The following is a 21557-nucleotide window of genomic DNA, read 5'->3' on the forward strand; positions in this document are numbered from 1 at the left end:
TATTTACAATATGTTAGCATTCATTTATCCAGATTTATTGAACAGAATATTGACAGGTATATTTACACAACCTTTATGATCCTGAGATAAATGATAAAGCTCTTCTTTTTCTCATCTTGTCATTTTTTTAGTTAGTTTTTATTTACTGTGTGTGTGTGTGCTTGTACCACAGAACATGTGTGGATCAGAGGACAATTTGTGGGAGTCGACTCTCCCCCCACCACGTGGGTCCCAAGGATTGAACTTGGGTCTTCAGGCTGGCAGTAGGTGCCCTTACCCCCTGAGTCATCTCAATGGCCCCTTGTTTTGGTACACATACTTTCCAGACCACACCCTGCTTTAGCTGATATCAGCAGATAGCCTAGCAGAGTCTACACTGCCTGTACAGGAACACTGCCTGGGAACACAGGGAGCTTACAGGAAGAAGCCTGTGATTGGAAAACTTCACAGCTCTCCGCAGGGACAGATTATCCACTGTGGATAATTAGAAGACGCTTCCTGTCACAGTGATCAGGACACCGAGGGCATGTGGTGCTGGGGGAGGGTAGCTATTCTACTGGGTTTTTCATTTCAGAAAGTAGCCCTGGAGCTGCTGTGCTGGTACCAAAGGCAGAGGGCTCAACAGCCAGACACCACAGTATTCCTTCACTAAGAATTCACCCTTTGAGAATTTTTAAATTCTATTTCCAAATACATTCTGACCTTTACCCAAATGTGGGAGTTGTCTTGAAGGTATTGGCAACTGGGAACAATCAAGTTCTTTCATGAGAATTTCCAGAGCATAGCCCAAATGCGCTCTAAAATCAAGCTGAGGGCTTCAGCATCTACCCCAAAGCAGCTTTCTCGCAAGTGTATCAATGGGAAGCAAACATGAAACTATTCACTACAAATGAAGCTCAAGATAAACACAGATGTCTGTGCCAGGCACAGCTGCAATAACAAAAGGACCACAAAAGAAGTGTGTGTGTGGGGGGGGGGGGGACAAAGTCTTCGAGAATGAAAAGACACATACAGACTTTACAGACCATCCAGATGCAGAGACTATCTGTAACTTCAGGCCCCTGCCTCTAGAGCCCTAAGAGAACAGAAATACTATATCCACTCAGGGGAGTTTGGCAGAAAGGGTACAAGCTCAGTAAATACCAGAGAGGCCTGGGAGTGATCACGGGGGCGGGGGGGGGGGGGGGGGCGAACACTGAATGGCATGTATAAAAACAACTAAATGTGTAAAAGTCATCATTGTAAAGAACAGCAAGAAAAACATAAAAATGCAATCACCATGGCCTCTGGGTGTCAGAACTCTTAAGTCACTTTTTATCATCTATTTTTCAAGTCCCCTTTAAGATACATATTCTTTTTATTGGAGCTATACCCTATAATATTCAATATCTTTAATTTTCATTTAGACAGCTATGGCTACAAATAAATATCACTGGTCAAACTTCTATAGAGATCGATTTCTGCAGCCTATTGCTGAAAGATGGGCGCCCAGCAGGAAATTAAAAACCAAGTTATTCATTAGAAGGAATATTAAAAGAAAGCACAGCAACCAAGTGTTCAGTATGGCTAATCAGAATCAAAACCTGAGGCTGTCTGGGCAACAGCATCAAAAAGGATAATTAAATAGGAAAAGTCATGCTCTTGACAAATGAACCCCAAAATACCCAAATGCAGGAGAACGTCATCTCAGTTGACGATTTAGGTAAAGTCAACTTGGGAGAAGACCGAAAAATGCGAGCCCATTTCCACCGTGTCTGATAGAGAGTTGGAGGTTGTTCTAAGTGGATGAGGATGTAACTACTTGATTCTTTTGACATTAAAACAGCTCATACAAGCAGGTCCATACCATCCTGACAGGTGGTCAGGATTCTTCTGTAACTATGAGGTCACCTGGGGAGTGGCTGTGTCAGGATATGTGGTCTAGGGCAGCCCCACTGCCTAGACAACAGAATGCTAATGATTTAATGTCTCAGAGTGATAAAATGATTGATCATTGGAGTTGTCCTTTTTATCATGCTAATAAAATCTTTTGTTACATTTTCCCCTCATTTGTATTTGGGTATAAAAATGTAAGGGAAAATGCAGGTGATTTCAGTATTCACTGAACTGCCCCCCTGGTACTTTCTATGGTTGCTGTTATTATTTTCCATGCGTCTTCATATTCCTTACTAATATTTCAAAAACTCCATGCTCCTACCCTGGCAAGAAGTGTTTTTGTCGAGGCCGGTCCACAACAGAATATAGAAAAGGCTTTCTTGATTTTCTCTATCTCCCTCCTTCCCTTCCAAACTCCAGGCAGATCTAGGCCTCCAGCCTCACCAGAACCACAGGAAGAAGCATGGACTCTGTGCCTTAGCATTTTCAAGGTCTCAGTCCCAGTAAGAATGACTTGGGGAGCTGTGTAGTTTGTAACCTAGGTTGAGTACACACCGCTGAGGGGGGGAGGGAGACATCTCAAAAAATGTAAAAAACACAACCAGAAACAAGAAGAGACCACAGGCAGCTCAAAACTTCCCACTGAGCATCAGACCTGGTAGCCTGCAGCACCTGCAGAGCACGGTACAGCGCAGGAGGTCTCAAGGGGGCTAGTTTGGGAATCACTGGCCGGTATCCCAGCCCACCCACTTCCCACGCTCTCTGCCACATCAGGCCTACCCTGATTGTCGTGCATGCACATGGGGCCGTCGCGCTGGTAGTTGGCCACTCGAGCACGATAGGGACAGTTCACAGGAATCTGGAGATAGTTGGGCCCCAGGCGATGGCGGTGAGTGTCCGGATAGGCAAAGAGGCGACCCTATGACGGTACACATGGGGGACGTCAGGAACAGTTGCTTATGAAATAGGAAATGTGCTACAAACATCATTCTAGAAACCCAAGTACATGATTACTGCATAACCCTGCCTAGCTCTGCTCAGCAGATCCAAGCCTGTTCCCACTAGAGAGTGCATTCTCTCTTTTAAAAAAATCATTCCTAATGTCCCATAGCATCTGTCCTAGACAATGATGCCTGCCCATTCCCCAGAACGCCATAGTGCCTTGGTATGGTATTTCATATTCTGCCTCCCCAGAATCTTGAATTAATTCTCCATCTCCACACCCCTCTACTCCAGGGAAAGAACTGAACCTTTGCTCATAAAACACAGCATAATTCTACAAAGCCAGCTGTGCGGAAACTGTTCAAAGAAGCATTTCCCACGCTGCACGGGGAATTGGACACACTCTGTGTTCTGAGACCAACAAACACGGAGAGAAAGCTGTGGTTGGAGCTACTGGCCCTCCACAGCCGCAGTAACGACTGTGAGGCTAAAGTGAATACGCAAATTAGGCCTTGTATTTCCTCTCATCACTGAACTGTCTCACACCGTGCAAGGTGTTACTCCATAGCCATCCCTCCACAGCCTTGATCACTGCCTGACTCTCACAGTGTTCTTCTGTTCCTGACTGCATAAGGCAAAATCAACACCAAGGTTTAAAAAACTGGAAAGGAGATCATGAGAGGGGTGAAGAGATTTTAAGGGAGAAGGGAAGCCAGAAGGGATTACAGAATAAATGGGACATAAAGGTCGAAGAGATTGGCGAGGGAAAGCAGTATGGGGGAGGGAGAGAAGAGGAGGGAGGGCGGGGGAAGGGGAAATATAACAATATATATACAGATGTCTTAATGAAAACGCATTAATGTGTATGCTAATTTAAAGCTGATTTAAAATTTTAGAGTTGAGCTCCATTTTTAAAATGAGCGTTAAAAAATGAAAACTAAGCACCAAGATAAAGAAGGCAAACACAGCGGTTATTCTGTACCGAATCGCTCACGTCGCCATGCTTAACGCGGTCCCGCTGATGCTGCCAACACGGTGTCTAAATAAGCCTGCTTCCCATTATCACCCACATCATCCAGGTAACATTTGGATGGCTGGTCATGCAGGCGGCACTAGACCCCCGCCACAAAGAAGCTGGCTGCCTCCACTGACTCCAGAAGCCGTGCCCCAACTCCATCAACGGGCTAGAAGATAGAACGGAGCCATGGGCAGCTCCCGGAGGGAGCCTGCAGCACAACACTCTGGCTCGATCACCTTCTGTTTAGCAGGCAACCCTAACCTCACCTATGAGTGGGGACACTGCACACCGGCATGGTGCACAGGTGGAGCGATGGACACAGGAGCACACGCGCTGACACTGACATGCACGGGGACCTTACTCGAGGCTTTGTCCTTGACACCACTGCTCCACCTGGCCGAATAGTTGTCCCCCACTCATGCAACCAGCACAGCTTCTTCCCAGATCCCAGCTGTAAATGACCGAGCATGGGAGCAAAGAAAGGCCACACAGCTGCATAGCCAGACACTGGTACAGTCTCTGTTTCCTGCGTTACACGAGTCTGGCCGTTTCATGATGCTCTGGCTTACTGCTTTGGATTAAGTTTGAAGGTTTATTAACATGACCTTGGTTAAACCTCAGCGAAGACACTGGCCATCAACACAGCAAGCGCACTGCCCAGCTTCAGTATTCATTCTCTGCAGGGGTACCTGCAGCCCTCTGAACTTGCCCTCTGCCCCAATATTCCCAAAAAAGAATCTTCCCAAGTGGCCAAAGGAGCCCTACAGTCCTTCCCCAACTGTGTGTCTCCTCACATGCACCTAGAATTAGAACGAGTGGCTAAATAACGCCATGCCTGGCCTACACGTGTTTTCTTTCGTTGAACAGAATACACAGTTGCTGTGGGTGCTTCGCCCTGGGTCTAGTACTGCACCCCAATCTTCAGGGTTCTCGCTGAACTATGCGGCTGAGCCGCTATCTGACCCCAGGTGTCCTGTAGTCCCAAAGAACACCGGTGAACTGGGCTCCTGTGAAGACTCGGATCACCTTTCATTTTCTGTCTATTTTCTCAACACCAGGATTACGCGATCTGAGCTCTATCCATGACGATGGCCTGCCAGGAGCCCCCTTATAGCCCCTAATCAGACAGTTCAGTTCCTTTCCGCCCACCACGAAGGAAAGGCGGTGGCAGGGCCACACTTCCTCTACTCCCCAGTGCCAAGCAAGCCCCAGATACATCTGTTTACAGCAGCGCCCTGCTCCAATTCCCTTTCTGTCCCTAACCCCAGCTCATTCCTTTACTGCTCATCACTGAGAAGAGTTATTCTACTTGATAGCTACCGGGCATGCTTCTCAAAACTGAATAATCCTTCTGTCTTCCCAGAATGGACAGTTGTACAAATGTCCAACATTTAAAGACTCCTCTAACACAGACATGGTAAACGTGTGCACACTCGATTCCTCTCATTCAGGACACAGTGGGTCTGCAGTTCAATTACTACCAACACAGCACACATCTATGCCTATCCTCATGCCCTCTACTGTTTCCTGTCGTGTTAAAAATCAGGATCATACTCCGCCTTGAAACTCCATCTCAAACGCCATCTTGTTCCTAGACTGTGTTACTGACCCCATCTCATACATTTCAACCCACCATTGCACTCTGCCTTACACTACGGTTGCCCAGCCTTTCACAGCAACACGCCCAGCAGGGCAGTGTGCAGCTCGTATAATGGAAAAAGCCTAAGATATCCCCAGTGTCACAGCAAAGGTAACCCACAGACACATGAAAAAGCTCGGCTTGCTCTCCAAGCAACCTGATGCTTGCCTAAATCAGAACTGACGTCAGCAGCAACCTTCAGCCTCTGTGGTCTGATCTAAGGTCTAATCTTTAACATGCTCTGTGGTCAGAGTCTAAAATCACAAAAGATTGGTCTGCACGGCAATAATTATTTTCCTACTGATTCCTGGTCCAAAGTAGAATTTTCACTCTTTGAACTCTTGGCCAAGCACCCTAGAAAGCAGTTTAAAGGGTGCTGAAGGCCTGGTGAGATCACATGATTAAACTATTTCACTGCCATTAATCACAAAATCAAATAAAAATTAACTATGAATGATTTTTCACAGATAGAAAACAGGCAAGTATCACCTTGAAATAAGAAATGGATAAAATTATGTTGTCAGTGATTCTAATCATTTATTATATCTTACAGACTGAGCTAACCATGTTATTTTTTTTCTACTATATATATTTTTCGAGATCAAGTGTTCACATCTTCAAATATTAAGACACTTTATCATGGATGTGGTTTGCAATCAGTTTAACTAAAGAACAGCCACCTAAGGGCGTTTCATCCCAATCATCTCACAGGAACTAAGCACCTCAATTAAAATCCAAATGAAAATTCTAGCAATTCCTCATAGACCATGCCAAGTTATACACTGTGTGCACATGTAATGCATGCACACACACAGACACCTGCCTCAGAATGTCTCAGCTCAATGGCTTACCTGGAGCATTTTGTCGGGGCTGGGCTCAATGCCAGGGGGCATGTTGCTTGGGTCAAAAGCCATCTGCTCAACTTCAGCAAAATAATTAACTGGGTTTTTGTTTAAGACCAGTTTGCCAACTGGTATAAGAGGGTAGTCCTGGTGAGGCCAGATCTGAAAACAATGTCGTATTCATAATTACCAGATCATCTGCTGGCACATATTAAAGGTATTCATGAAAACACCAACTCGCAAATATAATCACACCAGTGAAAATAATTCTGAACCCAATAGAAACATGATAAGAATTTCAGGTGACTGCATTATCATATTGCAATAGGAAATGGCAAATATTGACAACTGTGCGGAACCAGAGTATATTAGCTTTTCAAACCTTGCCCCCTGCTAATAACACAGGAAGTGTCCAAAGTGACCTCAGTAAACTTCCCACACAGGAGCGGAAGTGAGGCATTGACAGGCACCCACTCACAGGCACAAGGACCCTGCAGAGTTACCCATCACTATGTTTAGCTGTGATTATTTATTATTATGTTAACTATAAAAATAAAATAATATTTTATTATTATAAACAGGAAGACACTTATAAAATGACACAGTTACTGCTGACTTACCTTGGTAAGATCAAATGGATTAAATGGGAAAGTTTCTGCCTCCTTAAAAGTCATGACCTGGATGTAAAAAGTCCAGGACGGATAGTTGCCTTGGGCAATGGCATTGAAAAGATCTCGGAGGCCGTAATCTGGATCTTCCTGGGTAAGCCTTGCTGCCACTTCCACCGGCAAGTTTTTGATGCCCTGGTCAGTCTGTAGAGAAAAAGAAGAAAGCGCAAACCAAGTTTAGAGAAGAGGTAACCGAAATGTAACCAGACGACACTTTCTTTACATCATGCTTCTGTTGTTCAGATCTGACTATTCTTATTTATCCCGTTTCTTTTCAACGTCAAGGGAATTTCTTCCACACTTTTCACACTTAAAATCATTGCTCTCTTTCCCTTTATGTATTCTACATCATTTATACTTTTATGCTTATATTACTTTATAACCAGAAAAATACTTTCTTAATAATAAAAACTCTCATCGCTACCCAACAAGAGAAAATAAAAACTAAAGGGTTTTTATATTTATTTTTAGCTGATGCATTAATTATGCATATTAATGGAGATTATTTAGCACTTAAAGTAAAACACTCAAATCATTTCTTCCAGGTTTTGAAGTTTGCAGCACAGTCTGCTGTGCAAAGGCACACGAGAACTTGGTCCTCCCAGCTGGGACACCTACCATCAGCCAGCCTTTCCCCTCCCTCCAGCCCCTACCCTCCCTGGCCTCTGATGACCAACATTCTAATTTCCTCCTCTAATTCCCAAATACCACCTCGGCGACACTGTGTGCCACATCATGTCAGTTAGCGCAGTGATCTGCAATTCCCCTTAACGTCACAATGACAGGGCCTCCCTCTGTGTCTCTGTCTCAGCCTCTGTGTGTGTGTGTGTGTGTGTGTGTGTGTGTGTGTGTGTGTGTGCGTGCATGTGTGTGTGTGCATGTGTGTGTGTGTGTGTGCAGACTAAACAGCAGTCCACTGTATCACACCTTCTTAAGCCATTCACCATCTGATGAACACCGCTTCAAAAAGCTTGAAAGTTGTAGATGCCTCTTGGTCGCATTTGCCTTAGATATACACCAAGGAAATCTGGAAAGAACCTAATGCCCACTTTAAAACAGCTCAGACAAATTCCTAAAATAGTGATCAGTATAACCCTCCATCTCGTTGTTTTCCTTTTGTTTTGCTAAGAAATTAAAGAATCCGAGTTCACGGAGCTACCAGAAATTTCACTGTAGCCACGCTAGACCAATTCTCTATGAGCTGGCAAGATCAACATTCTGCCTTTCCAAATAAAACAATCACACCCAAAAAGGCATTACGTCACTTTCCCCAGAACTCCTGTCAACTGGCTGACCATGTGCCTAAGAAGACTCTAGAAGCCACATGTCATGGAAACACTTAGCAAAATCAACTCTGAAAGGGGCCAAAGGAAAAGGCAACTTCAAGATTTAAAAACCACCTGCAGGTTACCCAATGAGCCAATATGTTCAATGTATCCTAACAATGCAATATTGTTCTTATTTTCACCAAATTCCTTGGGTTAAAAAGAGAGTCACGACAAATCAGAATAAGCTATACTAATGAGCAAATGAATGAATCCAAATACATCTCAATCTGTCTCAGGATCCTCTGTTGAGTGAACCTGTAAGCAAACTATTCAGGTCTGTGGATGCTGGAGAAGCATCCCAATTTTACAATGAAATGAACTTTCAACAATATGCCCAATGTTACAGCTACCTGGGATAGTGAAGATCCGAGTTAAGGTTGGCCTAACTCCAGAGCTACCGACTAGGCTCCGTATCCCCCACAGTCACTGAGTCTTGCTCTAAGTGACCTTACACAACACCTATAAAACCAGGGACCAACAGTCTTCTTAACATTGGTCCAAGATATAAAGGAAACAGATTTCCCACTTAATACATATAAATAGCTTGTTCAAATACGTATTAAAATATGACAGAAGACAGCAGGCCTGTGGTATGTTGTTAAAAAAGGACAGATGTGCTGAGCCTGGCCGTGTGGGCCTGAAAGCCCAGCTACTCGGGAGGCTGAGGTAGGAGGACTGCAAGTTCAAGGCTCAGCTGAGTTACCAAGTAAGTTCAAGGCTAACTGGGCAACCTAATGAGATCCTGTCTTAAAATACTAGAGGTACTGGGGATGCAGCAGTTCAGTGGTAGGGTACCTGCCTAGCGTGCACGGGGCTCTAGGTTCAGTTCAAGTACCACAGACACAAAAACGAGGGAGGCTTCATTTCTCATGAACCACTTCCTTCTACTTTACCAATAGTTTAGAAACAGAAGGTTTTAACCTCCTGAGGTGCTCAGAAAACAGTGCTAACCCTCTCGAGTTCACTGGTAAAATATCGTTCATTGTAACATAAGCCAAGATCATACCAAAGACAGAAGCCATACGCCACAACCTCTGACTACATATAAGGAAGAATCCATCGACCAACTGCACATAGTTCTAACTGAGCAGCAGCCTGAATTTGTCCTGGAAAATTTACAAAATAGTCACGGTGCTATTCAACTGTATCAATTCTTTATACCCTGAGGTGGAAGTCAGAGAAAGGTGGGAGAATTCTCAGTCTCTGCTCAGTCCTTATAGGAGAAGGAAAGAGTTCGGGAGGAGGAGGAGCCTGTACCCACCGCCCAGACAACAGTACCTTGTAATGGAACTTGCAATAGACGGCCTCTCCTTTGGCATTAACCAGTTTGAATGTGTGTGACCCGTAGCCATTCATGTGCCGATGTCCATCTGGAATCCCTCGGTCACTGAACAAGAAAGAAACCTAAGGAACAGAAATGGAAATCCTCTTGTTTAAATTGAAGTGTTTCAAGTTTTTACATCCACGAATTTCCAGAAGATTCTTCACGACATGGAACGCACTCACTAACTTCCCCTGGGAAGAGTTGCCATTATTTTGCCTACAAAAAAAATGACAAAAATTGTAGCGCATGATGAAGCATGAATCAATAATACCATAAAATTCTATGACGGAGTGCTAAAGTAAATCTGGAAACTGGAGGCACATGCTGTGTGAACTTAATTTTAATAGCAAAGACTTTAGCACACTTCCCTCTCCCTAGTGCACGGCTTCACCTCAGACTAGACTTTATTCCTAGTCTTCTAGATATTAATATATATTATAAACCATATAAGCACTGTGCCACTGTAAACTTTGCAATCAAGAAATCTGAAGAAGCACCCCAAAAAGCCAGAAGCCAATCCCAATAAGACAACTGCAGTGGGAAGAACACACTGCAAGGCCTGATCAACAACGCCATCCCAAGTGACGCATTTAACAGCATGAAAAAGACACGGTTCTCACCTGATGGAGGGACTCGGGACGGAGGCTCCAGAAGTCCCAGACCATGTCAGGGTCCTTCAAGTGAGTTTGTGGGTTTCTCTTCTGGCTATGGATGAAGGATGGAAACTAAATGGGAGCGGGGGAAGAGAAAGAGAAAATCAAAGTCCCAAGCCTAAGTTTATAAGAATCATTATAGTATCTAGTGTCTTATGATATATATCATAGTTATAATAACCTATAATTATTATAGTATCTAGTGTCACACACACACATATATATATAGTGTCATATATCATAGACATGATATCCTGTCTATGACTCCTTTATTGATTATAATTTCTGATCAACCTAATTCCAGAAGCTTAGATTGCTTAACTTTCAAATGAAATTCAATCAACATATACAACCAATTATTTGGATACTCTAAAATCAAATGCACTCAAAGCTAAGTATCTCTTTAACCACCACCACCACCACCAAACACATACACACACACACACACACACACACACACACACACACACAAACAAAAACGGCCTCTATCTGCTTATTGGACAAAGCCAGTGCTGACTAATCCTCCAGGCTCTATAATGGAAGCTGGACTACCTGCACTAGGCCAGTAAATCTTGACATGCCAAAACTAATGTCAATGAGAATTATCACTTGAACTTGTAGAGCAGCGGTTCTTCCTGATATTGCAACCCTTTAATATAGTTCCTCATGTGTGGAACTATATCATAAAGGCATTTCATTGCTACTTCATAACTGTAATTTTGCTACTGCTATGACTCGTAATGTAAATATCTGATATGCAGGATGTCTGATATGTGACCCCCAGAGGAGTCTTGAACTACAGATTGAGAACCACTGTTATAAAGATATACTAAATTCTGAAAGAAAAAAAATGTAAAAAGGCAACCCTGACAATCCACCCTCTCTTCTTTCTCCAGGACGTATCCTTAAATGTCAATCCCCAAAGAGAACTGAAAATCAATACAAATCAACAACACTTGCAGAGAGCAGAACAGTCCACTACCTACCAATATGGCATCCCTGATGAAGAAAATAGGGGTGTTGTTCCCCACCAGGTCCCAGTTACCATCTTCAGTGTAGAATTTCACGGCGAACCCACGCGGGTCACGAACTGTGTCGGCTGAGCCTGACTCTCCAGCTGAAGGATTGAAACAGAAGAATGAAGCAGAGCCAAGCTCCCTGCAGCCAAGAAGCCATAAGTCACAGAGAAACTTAGCATCAACCATCTCCAATCCACTTCCTGGAATCAGATTAGGTATTTAAATGGCTGTGGTGTTTTGGCTACAACCTACCTGCTAATTGGGTCTAGACAAAAGGATGAATTGAAAGCGATAAGAGATCATATTTATCCCAACACCTGACAGGATTATCCATTTAAACAGGTAATTAAAGTAAGAAAGTAATTATGCTGATCAGAGCAATAAACTTATGACTCAGCAGGTAACTGGCTGCTTTTAACCACGACTCAGATTCAATTCCTAGCACCCACATGGCAGCTCCCAACCATCTAACCCCAGTTCCTGCAGATAGGACCCCCTCTCCTGGCTTCTGAGCACACCAGGCACACACATCGTACACAGATATACCTGCAGGCAAACATCAATACACATAAAATAAAAATAATAAAAATTTTAAGACCGAGCAAGTTGTGGGGAAGCTAGTAATAAGAAAATTCGCTACGATACAGGTTTATTATTTATCTCATTCATTTTTGCATGCCTCGGTTTTTTTGTTTGTTTTTAAGCACAGAACCTAACAGAGAAGCCTAACTAATTAGGCACTGTGATGTGTTAGGATAAACATGATAATGTTAGCCATAAATACTAATTCTGAAATACAATAATAAAATTTCTTAACCATTCTGGAATAGATTAGTCCCATACGGCAAAGCAGACCTACAGATTACTGTAAGTAAATCACGCATACTATGGTTGCTCTAGACTTAATTCTCAGTAAGGGCAGTTGTTACAATGGTTATGAAAGAAGATCTCCACTCCAAACTTCCCTTAGAGGCAGCCCTTGAAGGAAGTCATTTCAAAATGTCATAGAATTGCAGTGGCAACGCCTTCACCGTTCAACAAACAGAACAGTAACTTCCTGGGTCTCCAGATACTTTGTATAAAGTAGAACAAGCTAAAATGTACAGAAATATTTGCTTCCTATTTCTTAGTATGTTTTTCTTGAGATTAAATTATTAATGCCCCCAAATAAGGTACAGGTTGGGACCAAAGGAGGCATGCAAAACAGACTTGACTTACCAACTGTGGAGAAGCGAACAGCAATGGGAGTACTCTTCCCAATATGCTCAAACACCTTAGCCTTACAGTACCTGGTAATATCATGAGTGACCTCAAAGTATCCAAAGGCACCTGACGAGAAAGACAGAAATTCTCAGCACAAGACTATTCCCCGGACTATCAATAGGCACTTGTGACAATCAACAACCAAACCCCCAACAGCAGAAGTCCAGGATCTTCCAATACGATGGGGGAGAAGAAGTAAGCGAACCCAGAATGTTAAGAGCCAAATGAAAAGCTATTGCCACTCAGGGCTCAAATGAGTGCCACACAGCTGGAGCCAGGAGGTGATGATGGGGGATATAAGTAGTGAGTTGGTCAAGGCTGACCAAAGGCAAAGGACTTCAGGGAGTCTTGAGGTAGAGGCAGGGCAAGGAAAGACAGAGGACCCATTTCCAGGGAAGGAGACGGGGAGAAAGAACAGCGGCCAAACAGCATATGGAAATGCAAGACAAAATGACAGGAGGGAACTTATCTAAAAGGAAGCGAGAAAACAACCAGGAAGGTCAACTGAGAGCACACAAAAGCAGGCTGAGAAGGGCAGAGCATCCTTCCTATGCTGCTCGCTCTCTCTTTCTTCTCTCTCTCTCTCTCTCTCTTTCTTTTTTTCCTTTTTGTTTTGGTTTGTTTTGGTTTTGTTTTGTTTTGTCTTCAAAACAGGGTTTCTCTGTGTATTCCTGGCTGTCCTGGAACTCAATCTGTAGATCAGGCTGGCCTCTAACGCCTCCCAAGTGCTAGGACTAAAGGTGTGCACCACCAGTACCTGGCTGCTCTCTTTTTCTTACTGGGCTTTTCTTTGAAACACTGTTATCACCTTTTACATCCACCATATAAAGATCAAAGGTCTACAGAAGTTAGACAAAAGGAAACAAAAAAAAAAATCAAACAAATTCACCATTTCCACACAACTATGTTCTACTTTGCAGCTCATTTTGGTATTCATCCCATAAAGAACAGTGTTGGTTTAACTAAGCTGCAGCTGTGCTGTGTTTCTCTGTCTGTGTCTCGTTCCTTCACTGAACTATATAACGGAAAAATAATGAAAGGTTGCCGTTTAGTATGTGTGGTACTGGAGACTGAACCCTAGGTTTGCTAGATAAGCACCCTAGTACTGAGCTACATCCCCAACCCTTGATTTCCTGAGACAGGATTTCACTGCTTGGTACCGGCTGGCCTTGAACTAGGGCTCTCTCTGCCCCTGCTTCCCATGTGCTGAAATTACAGGTACACGGCACATGATATACCTGGCTGGAAAGTTACTGTTTGTTTGTTTGTTTGTTTGTTTTGTATATGTGTGTGCGCACACCATATAAGCATGCAGGTGTAAGTGTGTGTGTGTGTGTGTGTGTGTGTGTGTGTGTGTGTGTATATATATATATATATATATATATATATATATATATTTATATGCATGAGTGTGGAGGTCAGAGGAGAAACTAGATACCCTTGATTGCTTTCCACCTTAGTTTTTTGAGACAGGTGTTTTACTGAACCTGAAGCTTATCAATTTGGCTATATTATCTGGCCTAAATTTCTGTCCACTCCCCCTCCTCCCACCGGCACTGAGGTTACAAATGCTCTGTAGCCTGCCAGCATTCTTTACACATGGACGCTGAAGTAAACTCGGGTCCTTACAGCTACGCAGTAGGCACATTACCAACTGAACTATCTCCCCAGCTCCCAAAAGTTACTATCTTAAAAACTGTTTGGGGGCTGGAGAGATGGCTCAGCAGTTAAGAGCATTGGCTGCTCTTCCAGAGGACCCAGGTTCAATATCCAATACCTGTACAACAGCTCAGAACTGCCTGTAACTCCAGTTCCAGAGATCCCATGTCTTCTTCTGGCCTCCTTGGAACTAATTATACTCATAATGCACAGGAAAAATACCCATACATATTAAATGAACAAATATTGTTAAATTGTTTTGCATATAATATATATATCTAACCTAGGCTACTCTTCTATTAATGAGACGGTTTCCTTTCTTCCAAGAATGGAGATTTGGGGTTTTACTGAAGAAAGCCTATGTGTGTCTGATAAGTACTTCAGGTTGTCAGGTGTTTTGGGAAACCTTTTGAGCCAGGTTAGGAGTGAAGAACACAGATAGCTCTCACCTGCTCCTTTGGCGTGTACCACTCTCTCAGGAATTCGCTCTCTGTCAAAATGTGCCATCTCGTCAGTGAAAACCACATCCTGAACAAGAAGGGGCCCTCGGGACCCAGCGGTCATGACATTAAGTTTATCTCCTATGGGGTTCCCGCCTCCAGTGGTCAGGACATCGGGTTTCTACGTGAACACGGAAGGAAAAGAAGTACAGCAGAGTCAGTGCAGCTGACCCCTGGGCTGACGCTGTCATCCCGTGCAATTTCCACACCTTCCTCCCCGTTCTTAAGTTCCCTGTGTGCTGAGCACAACATACTGAAACAGTCCGCTCTGGGAAATCCTTCTCACCCCTCAACATCAGTTCCTAAGACACTAGTCCTGGGAAGCAGAGGTGACTGATGCCTGCTACCCGCTCAGCTGCTACTACAGATGGGCGCTGGAGTCCACACATGAGCCCCCAGATCAGCACCCCCAAAATGGAATGTTGTGTGCTTGATACCCAGCGTAAGAACTAACAGTAAAAAGACAGTCTTTCAAAGGACCCATGCCAGCTGGTGCTTCTTTTAGGGCTGAACTTTGTTATGCAGTAGAATTTACAAACACAATCAGTGCTGGGGACGTTCAGAAGTAATGCTGCGGCTAGATGCTCATTTCTCTAAAGCTGTGTATACTAGCTATGTGTGGTATCACCTCTAGTGCCTCTCAATTAAAAAAAAAAAAAGCCTGTGCCTTTTGGCTAAAGCTAATTGTTTCTGATACAATGGATTCTATCACTAATGTTGTACAGAAGTCGCTGTCTCTGAAACAGGTCAGGATATTTTACTGTGCTTGTAGTACACACCATTCCCTGATCTAGTTACATCAGATGTATCGTGGCTGCCCCTCCACTGAGTGACCAGTGTCCGAGGTCCCGCATGATACTGTGCGCACCCTAGCTTTATTCTCCCCCATGGCCACTATGTTGGTTTGAAGGGAAATGGACCCCATACACCCCTAGGGAGTGGCCCTGCATAGTGAGCTATCTACAGAAGAACACTGAGGAAAAGTCACTTTGGAACTGTAAAACAAGGGCTCGACCACTTAACAAATTTCCTAAATCATTAACAGATTTCCTGATGTGGCCTTGTGTACATACAATTTACCTCCAAAACAAACATGACAGGAAAACCTTTAATAGGTAGCAGTTCAGAGACGAGCCCAGAGGGCAAAGACTGAGAAGGAAGATTGCCCAACTTCAGGGGACATTCAGGGCAGCACTGGCCAGAAAGCTGAGGCGGGATTCGTGAACAATGATATAGGTTCTTAGATGCAAACACTGCAGGGGAAGCAGGTCTCGCTTCACAGTCAAGCACTTTCTCATGTGTGTGAGGCTCTGGGTTGGATCCCCAGCCCTGAAAATATTCATCGTGAACCTAATACCACAGTGCAATAGAGCTTTACTAACTACAGTGAGCTGGTGGGGCTGGAGAACAGGCCACACAAGTTACTTCACCTAAGCATCCCAATAATCCTATGAGACCGATGTTAGGAAAACTGGTCTTCCAATTTTCTTTGAAGGAAAATGGTAATTGTCCGGTTCCACAGCCACCAAGTCGGCGCTCCAAGAACAGACTGAATATATCACTCAGTTACACACATGAGAAATGCTTTGTGAAGCAAGGCTACATGAGTAAACGGGTCACAGTAGTTGCACATACATCCTAAATATTCACTTTGCTGCTTCATGGCCAAAACACTGCTACTAAGTTTTCATAATTAAAAACCATTTAGAATAACCCTCTATAAAGATCAGATCTCCCAGGTACACGAAATAGCGACTGAAGTGGGGGTTTTCTCTGTCTTGAAACTAGATCTAAAATTTGTTAGCACCATGACTGGCCTAATCTACTTCAATTATTCAAAAGGCAGAGAACAGAAGGAGAATTTGGAGAGAAAATCCTAAGAATTGAAGGATAAGTCATCAACAGGTGAAAAATATGCCTTTTCTTTTTTTTATTAGATGTGACAGAGTTGAGGTACTTAAAAAAAGGGGGGAAGCTAATGACAAAATTAATAACTATGAATTAATATTTTCTGATTTATATTTACTATTTTCTGATTTATGCTTTGCAGTCAGCTCCTGCTCTCTAACCTGGAGAGAACACACGAACAGCCTAGACCTTGGCTAAGGTGAAGACTTCACAGAAAAGTGTGGTGGCTCTGCCATGCCTCCCCTGCTGACACACAGAAAGGCGGGATGGCCTCTGCCATGCCTCCCCTGCTGACACACCGTGACTTAGCAGTTCTGCTCCTCCTGCCTACATGAGACAGGCAAGCTCATTCACACCAGAGTTAACCTGGCTACTCCCGCTCCATTCCACTCCCATCCCTCATGTTGGCAGTGTGCCCTCAACACGCTTATTATCAGGGTTAACCTCAAAAACATGAATTCTCTTACAGAAAACTCACTGACAGGAAGGACAGGCTAAGATCCAGACTCTCCCCGGTAACAAGGGAACAGGACAGAGTCAGGACTCTGGTGTTTGGGTTCTCCAGGGGTCAGAGGTGACTTAGGAAGAACCCATGGGCCCTGAGCAGCGGGCGACAAAACTCCTCTATCAGTTCCCTGCAAATTTCTATGGATACCTGTAGAACCATCTCTTTACTGTATTCTGAGAAGAGAGTTTTTAGATGGGCCTAAATCATGCCTGTGAAACCCTGGATTCAACGTTGTTTTTAAAAATACTTATTTATATGTGTATGGATGTTTTGTCTGCACGTATGTATGTGCACTATGTTGGTACAGTGCCCATGGAGGCCAGAGAGTGTCAGGTCCCCAAGACTGGAGCTACAGGTCACTGTGAGCCACATGTGGGTGCTGGGAACCCAAGTCCTATGCCAGGAAAAGCAAATGCTCGTAACTATTAACCACCTCTCCAGCCCCCTGTTCGAGTATTTAGAACCCCGTGCCAATCAATAGGAAGCTTCCTTTAGTTGAGGCCTCAATCACTATGAGGGGAAAAAACACCCCTAAACTTTTCAACCTCCAACCACTCTGAACCATCATACAAGAAAGAAAGAAATTTCTGATGTGTTTATGCCATTATTACAGCACTTAGCCCACAAAGGACTGAACTTAAAATGAGGGCCACAAATCAACGGTGAGAGGACAAAAACATGGATTGGAAAAGGACAAGAGAGATACCAACAGATTCCACAGGACCTTATGCCACGGACAGCGGGCATCGGAAAAGATGCTCCCATCTCTAGTCCCTCAGAGCAAAGCAAATGAAAACCATGGACAGCAAAGACCAATTAAAAGTCTGACAACAACAAAAGCTGACAGGAAGTAAGACAGAACCGAAGTGCTTGTGTTGTTGACGGGAGTGCAGAATGGTGCAGCCAACCTAGAAGGTGACTGGGCAATTGGTTCCACTGGCCCTATATCCCAGGCAATTGACTCTTAGCAGTTTGGGGTTTTGTCTTACTTATTAGGACAGGGTTCTTGCCATGTAAGTTAGAAGCTGGTGATCCACCTGCCTCTACTTCCTTAGTACTGGATCACAGGTGTGTGCCACCACATCCAGCTAGGTATTTTCCAGGAAAAATCAAAGTGTGGGCACATAAAATGACTGGTTTAGGAGTTTTCATATCAATTTTATTCATAATAATCCAAGCCTGGAATCAACCCAGGTGTCCAGCAACAGTGTAAGCAAATAGTGGTCTGGTCACGTAGCAAAAGCACTACCTAACGGGGACAGGTCTAGCTCCTGATACACGGCACCCATGAAGAATGGGAAAGCATCTGTCTTTATTTCTGCCTTGACCCAGTGGTGACTCAGGAGAGCACTGTTCAGTTTCCATGTGCTTGTGGGCTTTCTGAAATTAGTGTTGCTGTTGAATTCTATCTTTATGCCATGGTGATCTGCTAAGATACATGGGGCTGTTCCAATTTTTTTCTATCTGTGGAGGTTTGCTTTATTACCTAGTATGTGGTCAATTTTTGAGAAGGTTCCATGAGGTGCTGAGAAGAAGGTATATTCTTTTATGTTTGGGTGGAATGTTCTATAGATGTCTGTTAAGTCCCTTTGAATCATAACATTTATTAGTTTCCTTGTTTCTCTGATAAGTTTCTGTCTGGTAGACCTGTCCAGTGGTGAGAGTGGGGTGTTGAAGTCTCCCACTATTGATATGTGGGGCTTAATGTGTGGTTTAAGCTTTAGTAGTGTTTCTTTTACATATGAGGGTGCCCTTGTATTTGGGGCATAGTTGTTCAGAATTGAGACCTCTTCTCAATGACAGCCCCTTTTTTTACTTGGTTTTTAAAATAATTTTTGTGTGTATAAACGTGCATGTGTTCACGTACGTGGGTGGAAGTCAGGACAACCTCAGGTGTCAGTGCTCGCCTCTCACTTGAACTTATGTTCTCCTGTGCACGCCAGGTTAGCTGACTGGGTTCTCCTATCTCTACCCCCCAACTCCACATAGAAATGCTGGGACTACAAGGGACACACTGCCATCGAGGTTTACATGCATTCTGGGGATTCGAACTCATATCCTTCCACTTGCAAGGAAACACTTTACCTAGTGAGGCATCACCTCAGTCCAGCCTTGACATCTTGCTCATGATGTAATGGTACATGTATACATTAAACCTTGCTGAAGAGAACACGTAAATCTACATGCATGCAAATATCACTGTAAGCCACATTCTCCATCACATCCCTGCATAAGTATACTGATAAAGTATACAGTATAAATTATACTGATGAGATATACTAAAAAAAAATCCTAATTTCATGAATGAATGAAGGGACAGGGAGGTGAATAATCTTATACAAAAACTAACTGTATAACCCAGAAGCTGGGCAGTTAGGCATGTTCTGCGGTTCTTTTCAGTTTTTCTGAATTCTCAACTTTTTTCATAATCAAGAACTTCAACTTATCCAAGCTATCCAGAACATGCTAATTTCCTTGCAGAAGGAGAGGGATCCTCCATAGAAATAAACACTTATTCAGAGTAGCACAAATTGAGAAAGAAAACATCAGTATCACCCTCAATGGGCAACACACAGAGCATGGAAATATCAAGGGAAGAGGAGAGAGCAACATCTCAACTGAGCCCCCCAGTTTCATCCTGTGTTTGTTGACCATCTGTGTTTCGCCTAAGAAATCAGCAGCAAAGACTTACTGATTACCCCCAAATGAGTAGCAGACAAATGGGTCTCAGAATAAACAGGAGACTTAAGGCCAAGTGTATTTTACTTTGACCTCACTGACCAAGTGTTTCTCAGTTCACCAAGTATCCGTGACAGTAAGAACCAGGCTGCAGCAAGCACTGGGTACCCACCAGGTCCTGGCTCTAAGGGGCCCCATTCTAATCTTCTCTCTACCAGTAATTAACTGCACGCCCTTGATTACGACTGTCTCTCTCGTTCACTTGAAGAACTCAGGAAAAAACTGAAGGGACCAAGAGCTTAGAGAAGAATATCTACGTTTCCCCAAACTTAGTCCAGGGGCACTTGTCACTGATTCCCCCAGTCCACCAACAAGACCATGGTTTTGAGAAAGAACAAGGAAGACAGGCTCCCCCACCCCCACCATACTAACCAGAAGCAATGGGACCATGCAATATCACTGCTTTGACCTCTCCGAGATGCCCAGGAGGCCAAGGATGCCCCTACCAAGTCTACTGAATCCCTGTTATCTGTGAAGACACGGCCACAGCGTCTTCTACAGTTGCCTTACAGCCAACTCCAGCACTCATTCCACACTCCACAGCTAGTCTGCAAGCCGAATTACATGGTAATTATCTGTTTACACATCTTGGTTCTCAGTCTTGACTCTAAACTTCTCCAGGGTGTGGTCTTACTGCACGAGAATGTGTACACCTTGCCCAGCATTGTGATGCTTAACTGGCAAATACAGGCACTCAAAGCTCTGTGAATCAAAGCAATGACCACCACTTAATGTTCTAAAATACCAAATCTGATGCTTCTAAGTGCCAATGAAACAATGGGTGTAAAAATTCTCTTTACTTAATCGTTGTGTGTTGCATCTGCTATATGTCACCAAAAATGCTGCTGGGGGCACTGGCCAGGGTATCCTCCAAACACCAATACATGCAGTTGTAAAATTTCACAAACATAAAGTCAGAGCTGGTTCCCATTTCCTGGTTCACAGCAACAGCTCTCTGCCTAAAGAGGCGGCTCCATGTCTCCCTCAAGCTGTGACCTCTGTCCCATCTGGCACAACTGCCAAACTCGGAGCCAACAACCTGGTCCTTGCTGCCAGCGACAAGTCCTGCAGGCCGGCAGCCCCAATCCTCTGCTCCTGGTAGTGGAAAGGTCCCTGGGACAGAAAGCAGGCACCCGCGCGTGGCCAGGGGTGCAGCCCCAGAGCAGGACACCCAGGGGGAGCCCCGCGCCGTTACTCGCCGCCGCCCACTCTCTCTTGGGGCTTCGGGGAACATAGGGTACCTGCGAGGACCGCTGTTCTTTCCACTGCTTCATCTGGTCGCTGGCTGGGTCCCGGCTGTCCGCCATGGTGTAGGATTACGGAGCTGCACAACTTGGAAGGCAGGACGGCTGGGCGCGCTCGAGGTCTCCACCCGGAGGAGGCAATCTGTCGGTCAGGTCCGCTGGAGAGGTGACTTCAGTCTCCACCAATCAGCACCACCCCCACCCGGATGGCCGCCTCCTGATTGGTCACAGGATTGGAAGAGGGTGGGGCAAGAAGCGGGGCCTCCTGGAGGTGGGCCCCGGGCCGGGAAGAGGGGATGGGACCAAAGGGCTATGCTGGGCTCTTGCAAGTGCTCTGTGAGCTCCGTGCTATTCGTTTGGTGTCTTTTACTGTATCTACAGTCACACTGTCCCTAGAATGTGAACCCCATAAAGTCAGTGACTATCAC

The 21557-nt window shown here is 44.3% G+C and overlaps 1 protein-coding gene across 1 annotated transcript in view; it reads right to left on the reverse strand.

Moving 5' to 3' along the window:
* Cat (catalase) overlaps nucleotides 1-21283 on the reverse strand; it is a 29666-nt gene extending 8383 nt beyond the window's left edge. Inside the window, exons 1-9 of the mRNA XM_041678926.1 lie at nucleotides 21127-21283; nucleotides 14680-14851; nucleotides 12527-12637; nucleotides 11276-11406; nucleotides 10257-10361; nucleotides 9591-9716; nucleotides 6937-7128; nucleotides 6326-6478; nucleotides 2656-2794 (exon numbers count right to left, since the gene is read on the reverse strand). Of these exons, the coding sequence (XP_041534860.1) occupies nucleotides 2656-2794; nucleotides 6326-6478; nucleotides 6937-7128; nucleotides 9591-9716; nucleotides 10257-10361; nucleotides 11276-11406; nucleotides 12527-12637; nucleotides 14680-14851; nucleotides 21127-21192 (1195 nt within the window). The 5' untranslated portion in view covers nucleotides 21193-21283. The remainder of the gene's footprint in view (nucleotides 1-2655; nucleotides 2795-6325; nucleotides 6479-6936; nucleotides 7129-9590; nucleotides 9717-10256; nucleotides 10362-11275; nucleotides 11407-12526; nucleotides 12638-14679; nucleotides 14852-21126) is intronic.
* Between the last annotated feature and the right edge of the window lie 274 nt (nucleotides 21284-21557).

The sequence above is a fragment of the Microtus oregoni genome, unplaced genomic scaffold (assembly GCF_018167655.1).
Source record: "Microtus oregoni isolate MIOR12 unplaced genomic scaffold, Mior012 000031F_ref0000149, whole genome shotgun sequence".
Lineage (NCBI taxonomy): Eukaryota > Metazoa > Chordata > Mammalia > Rodentia > Cricetidae > Microtus > Microtus oregoni.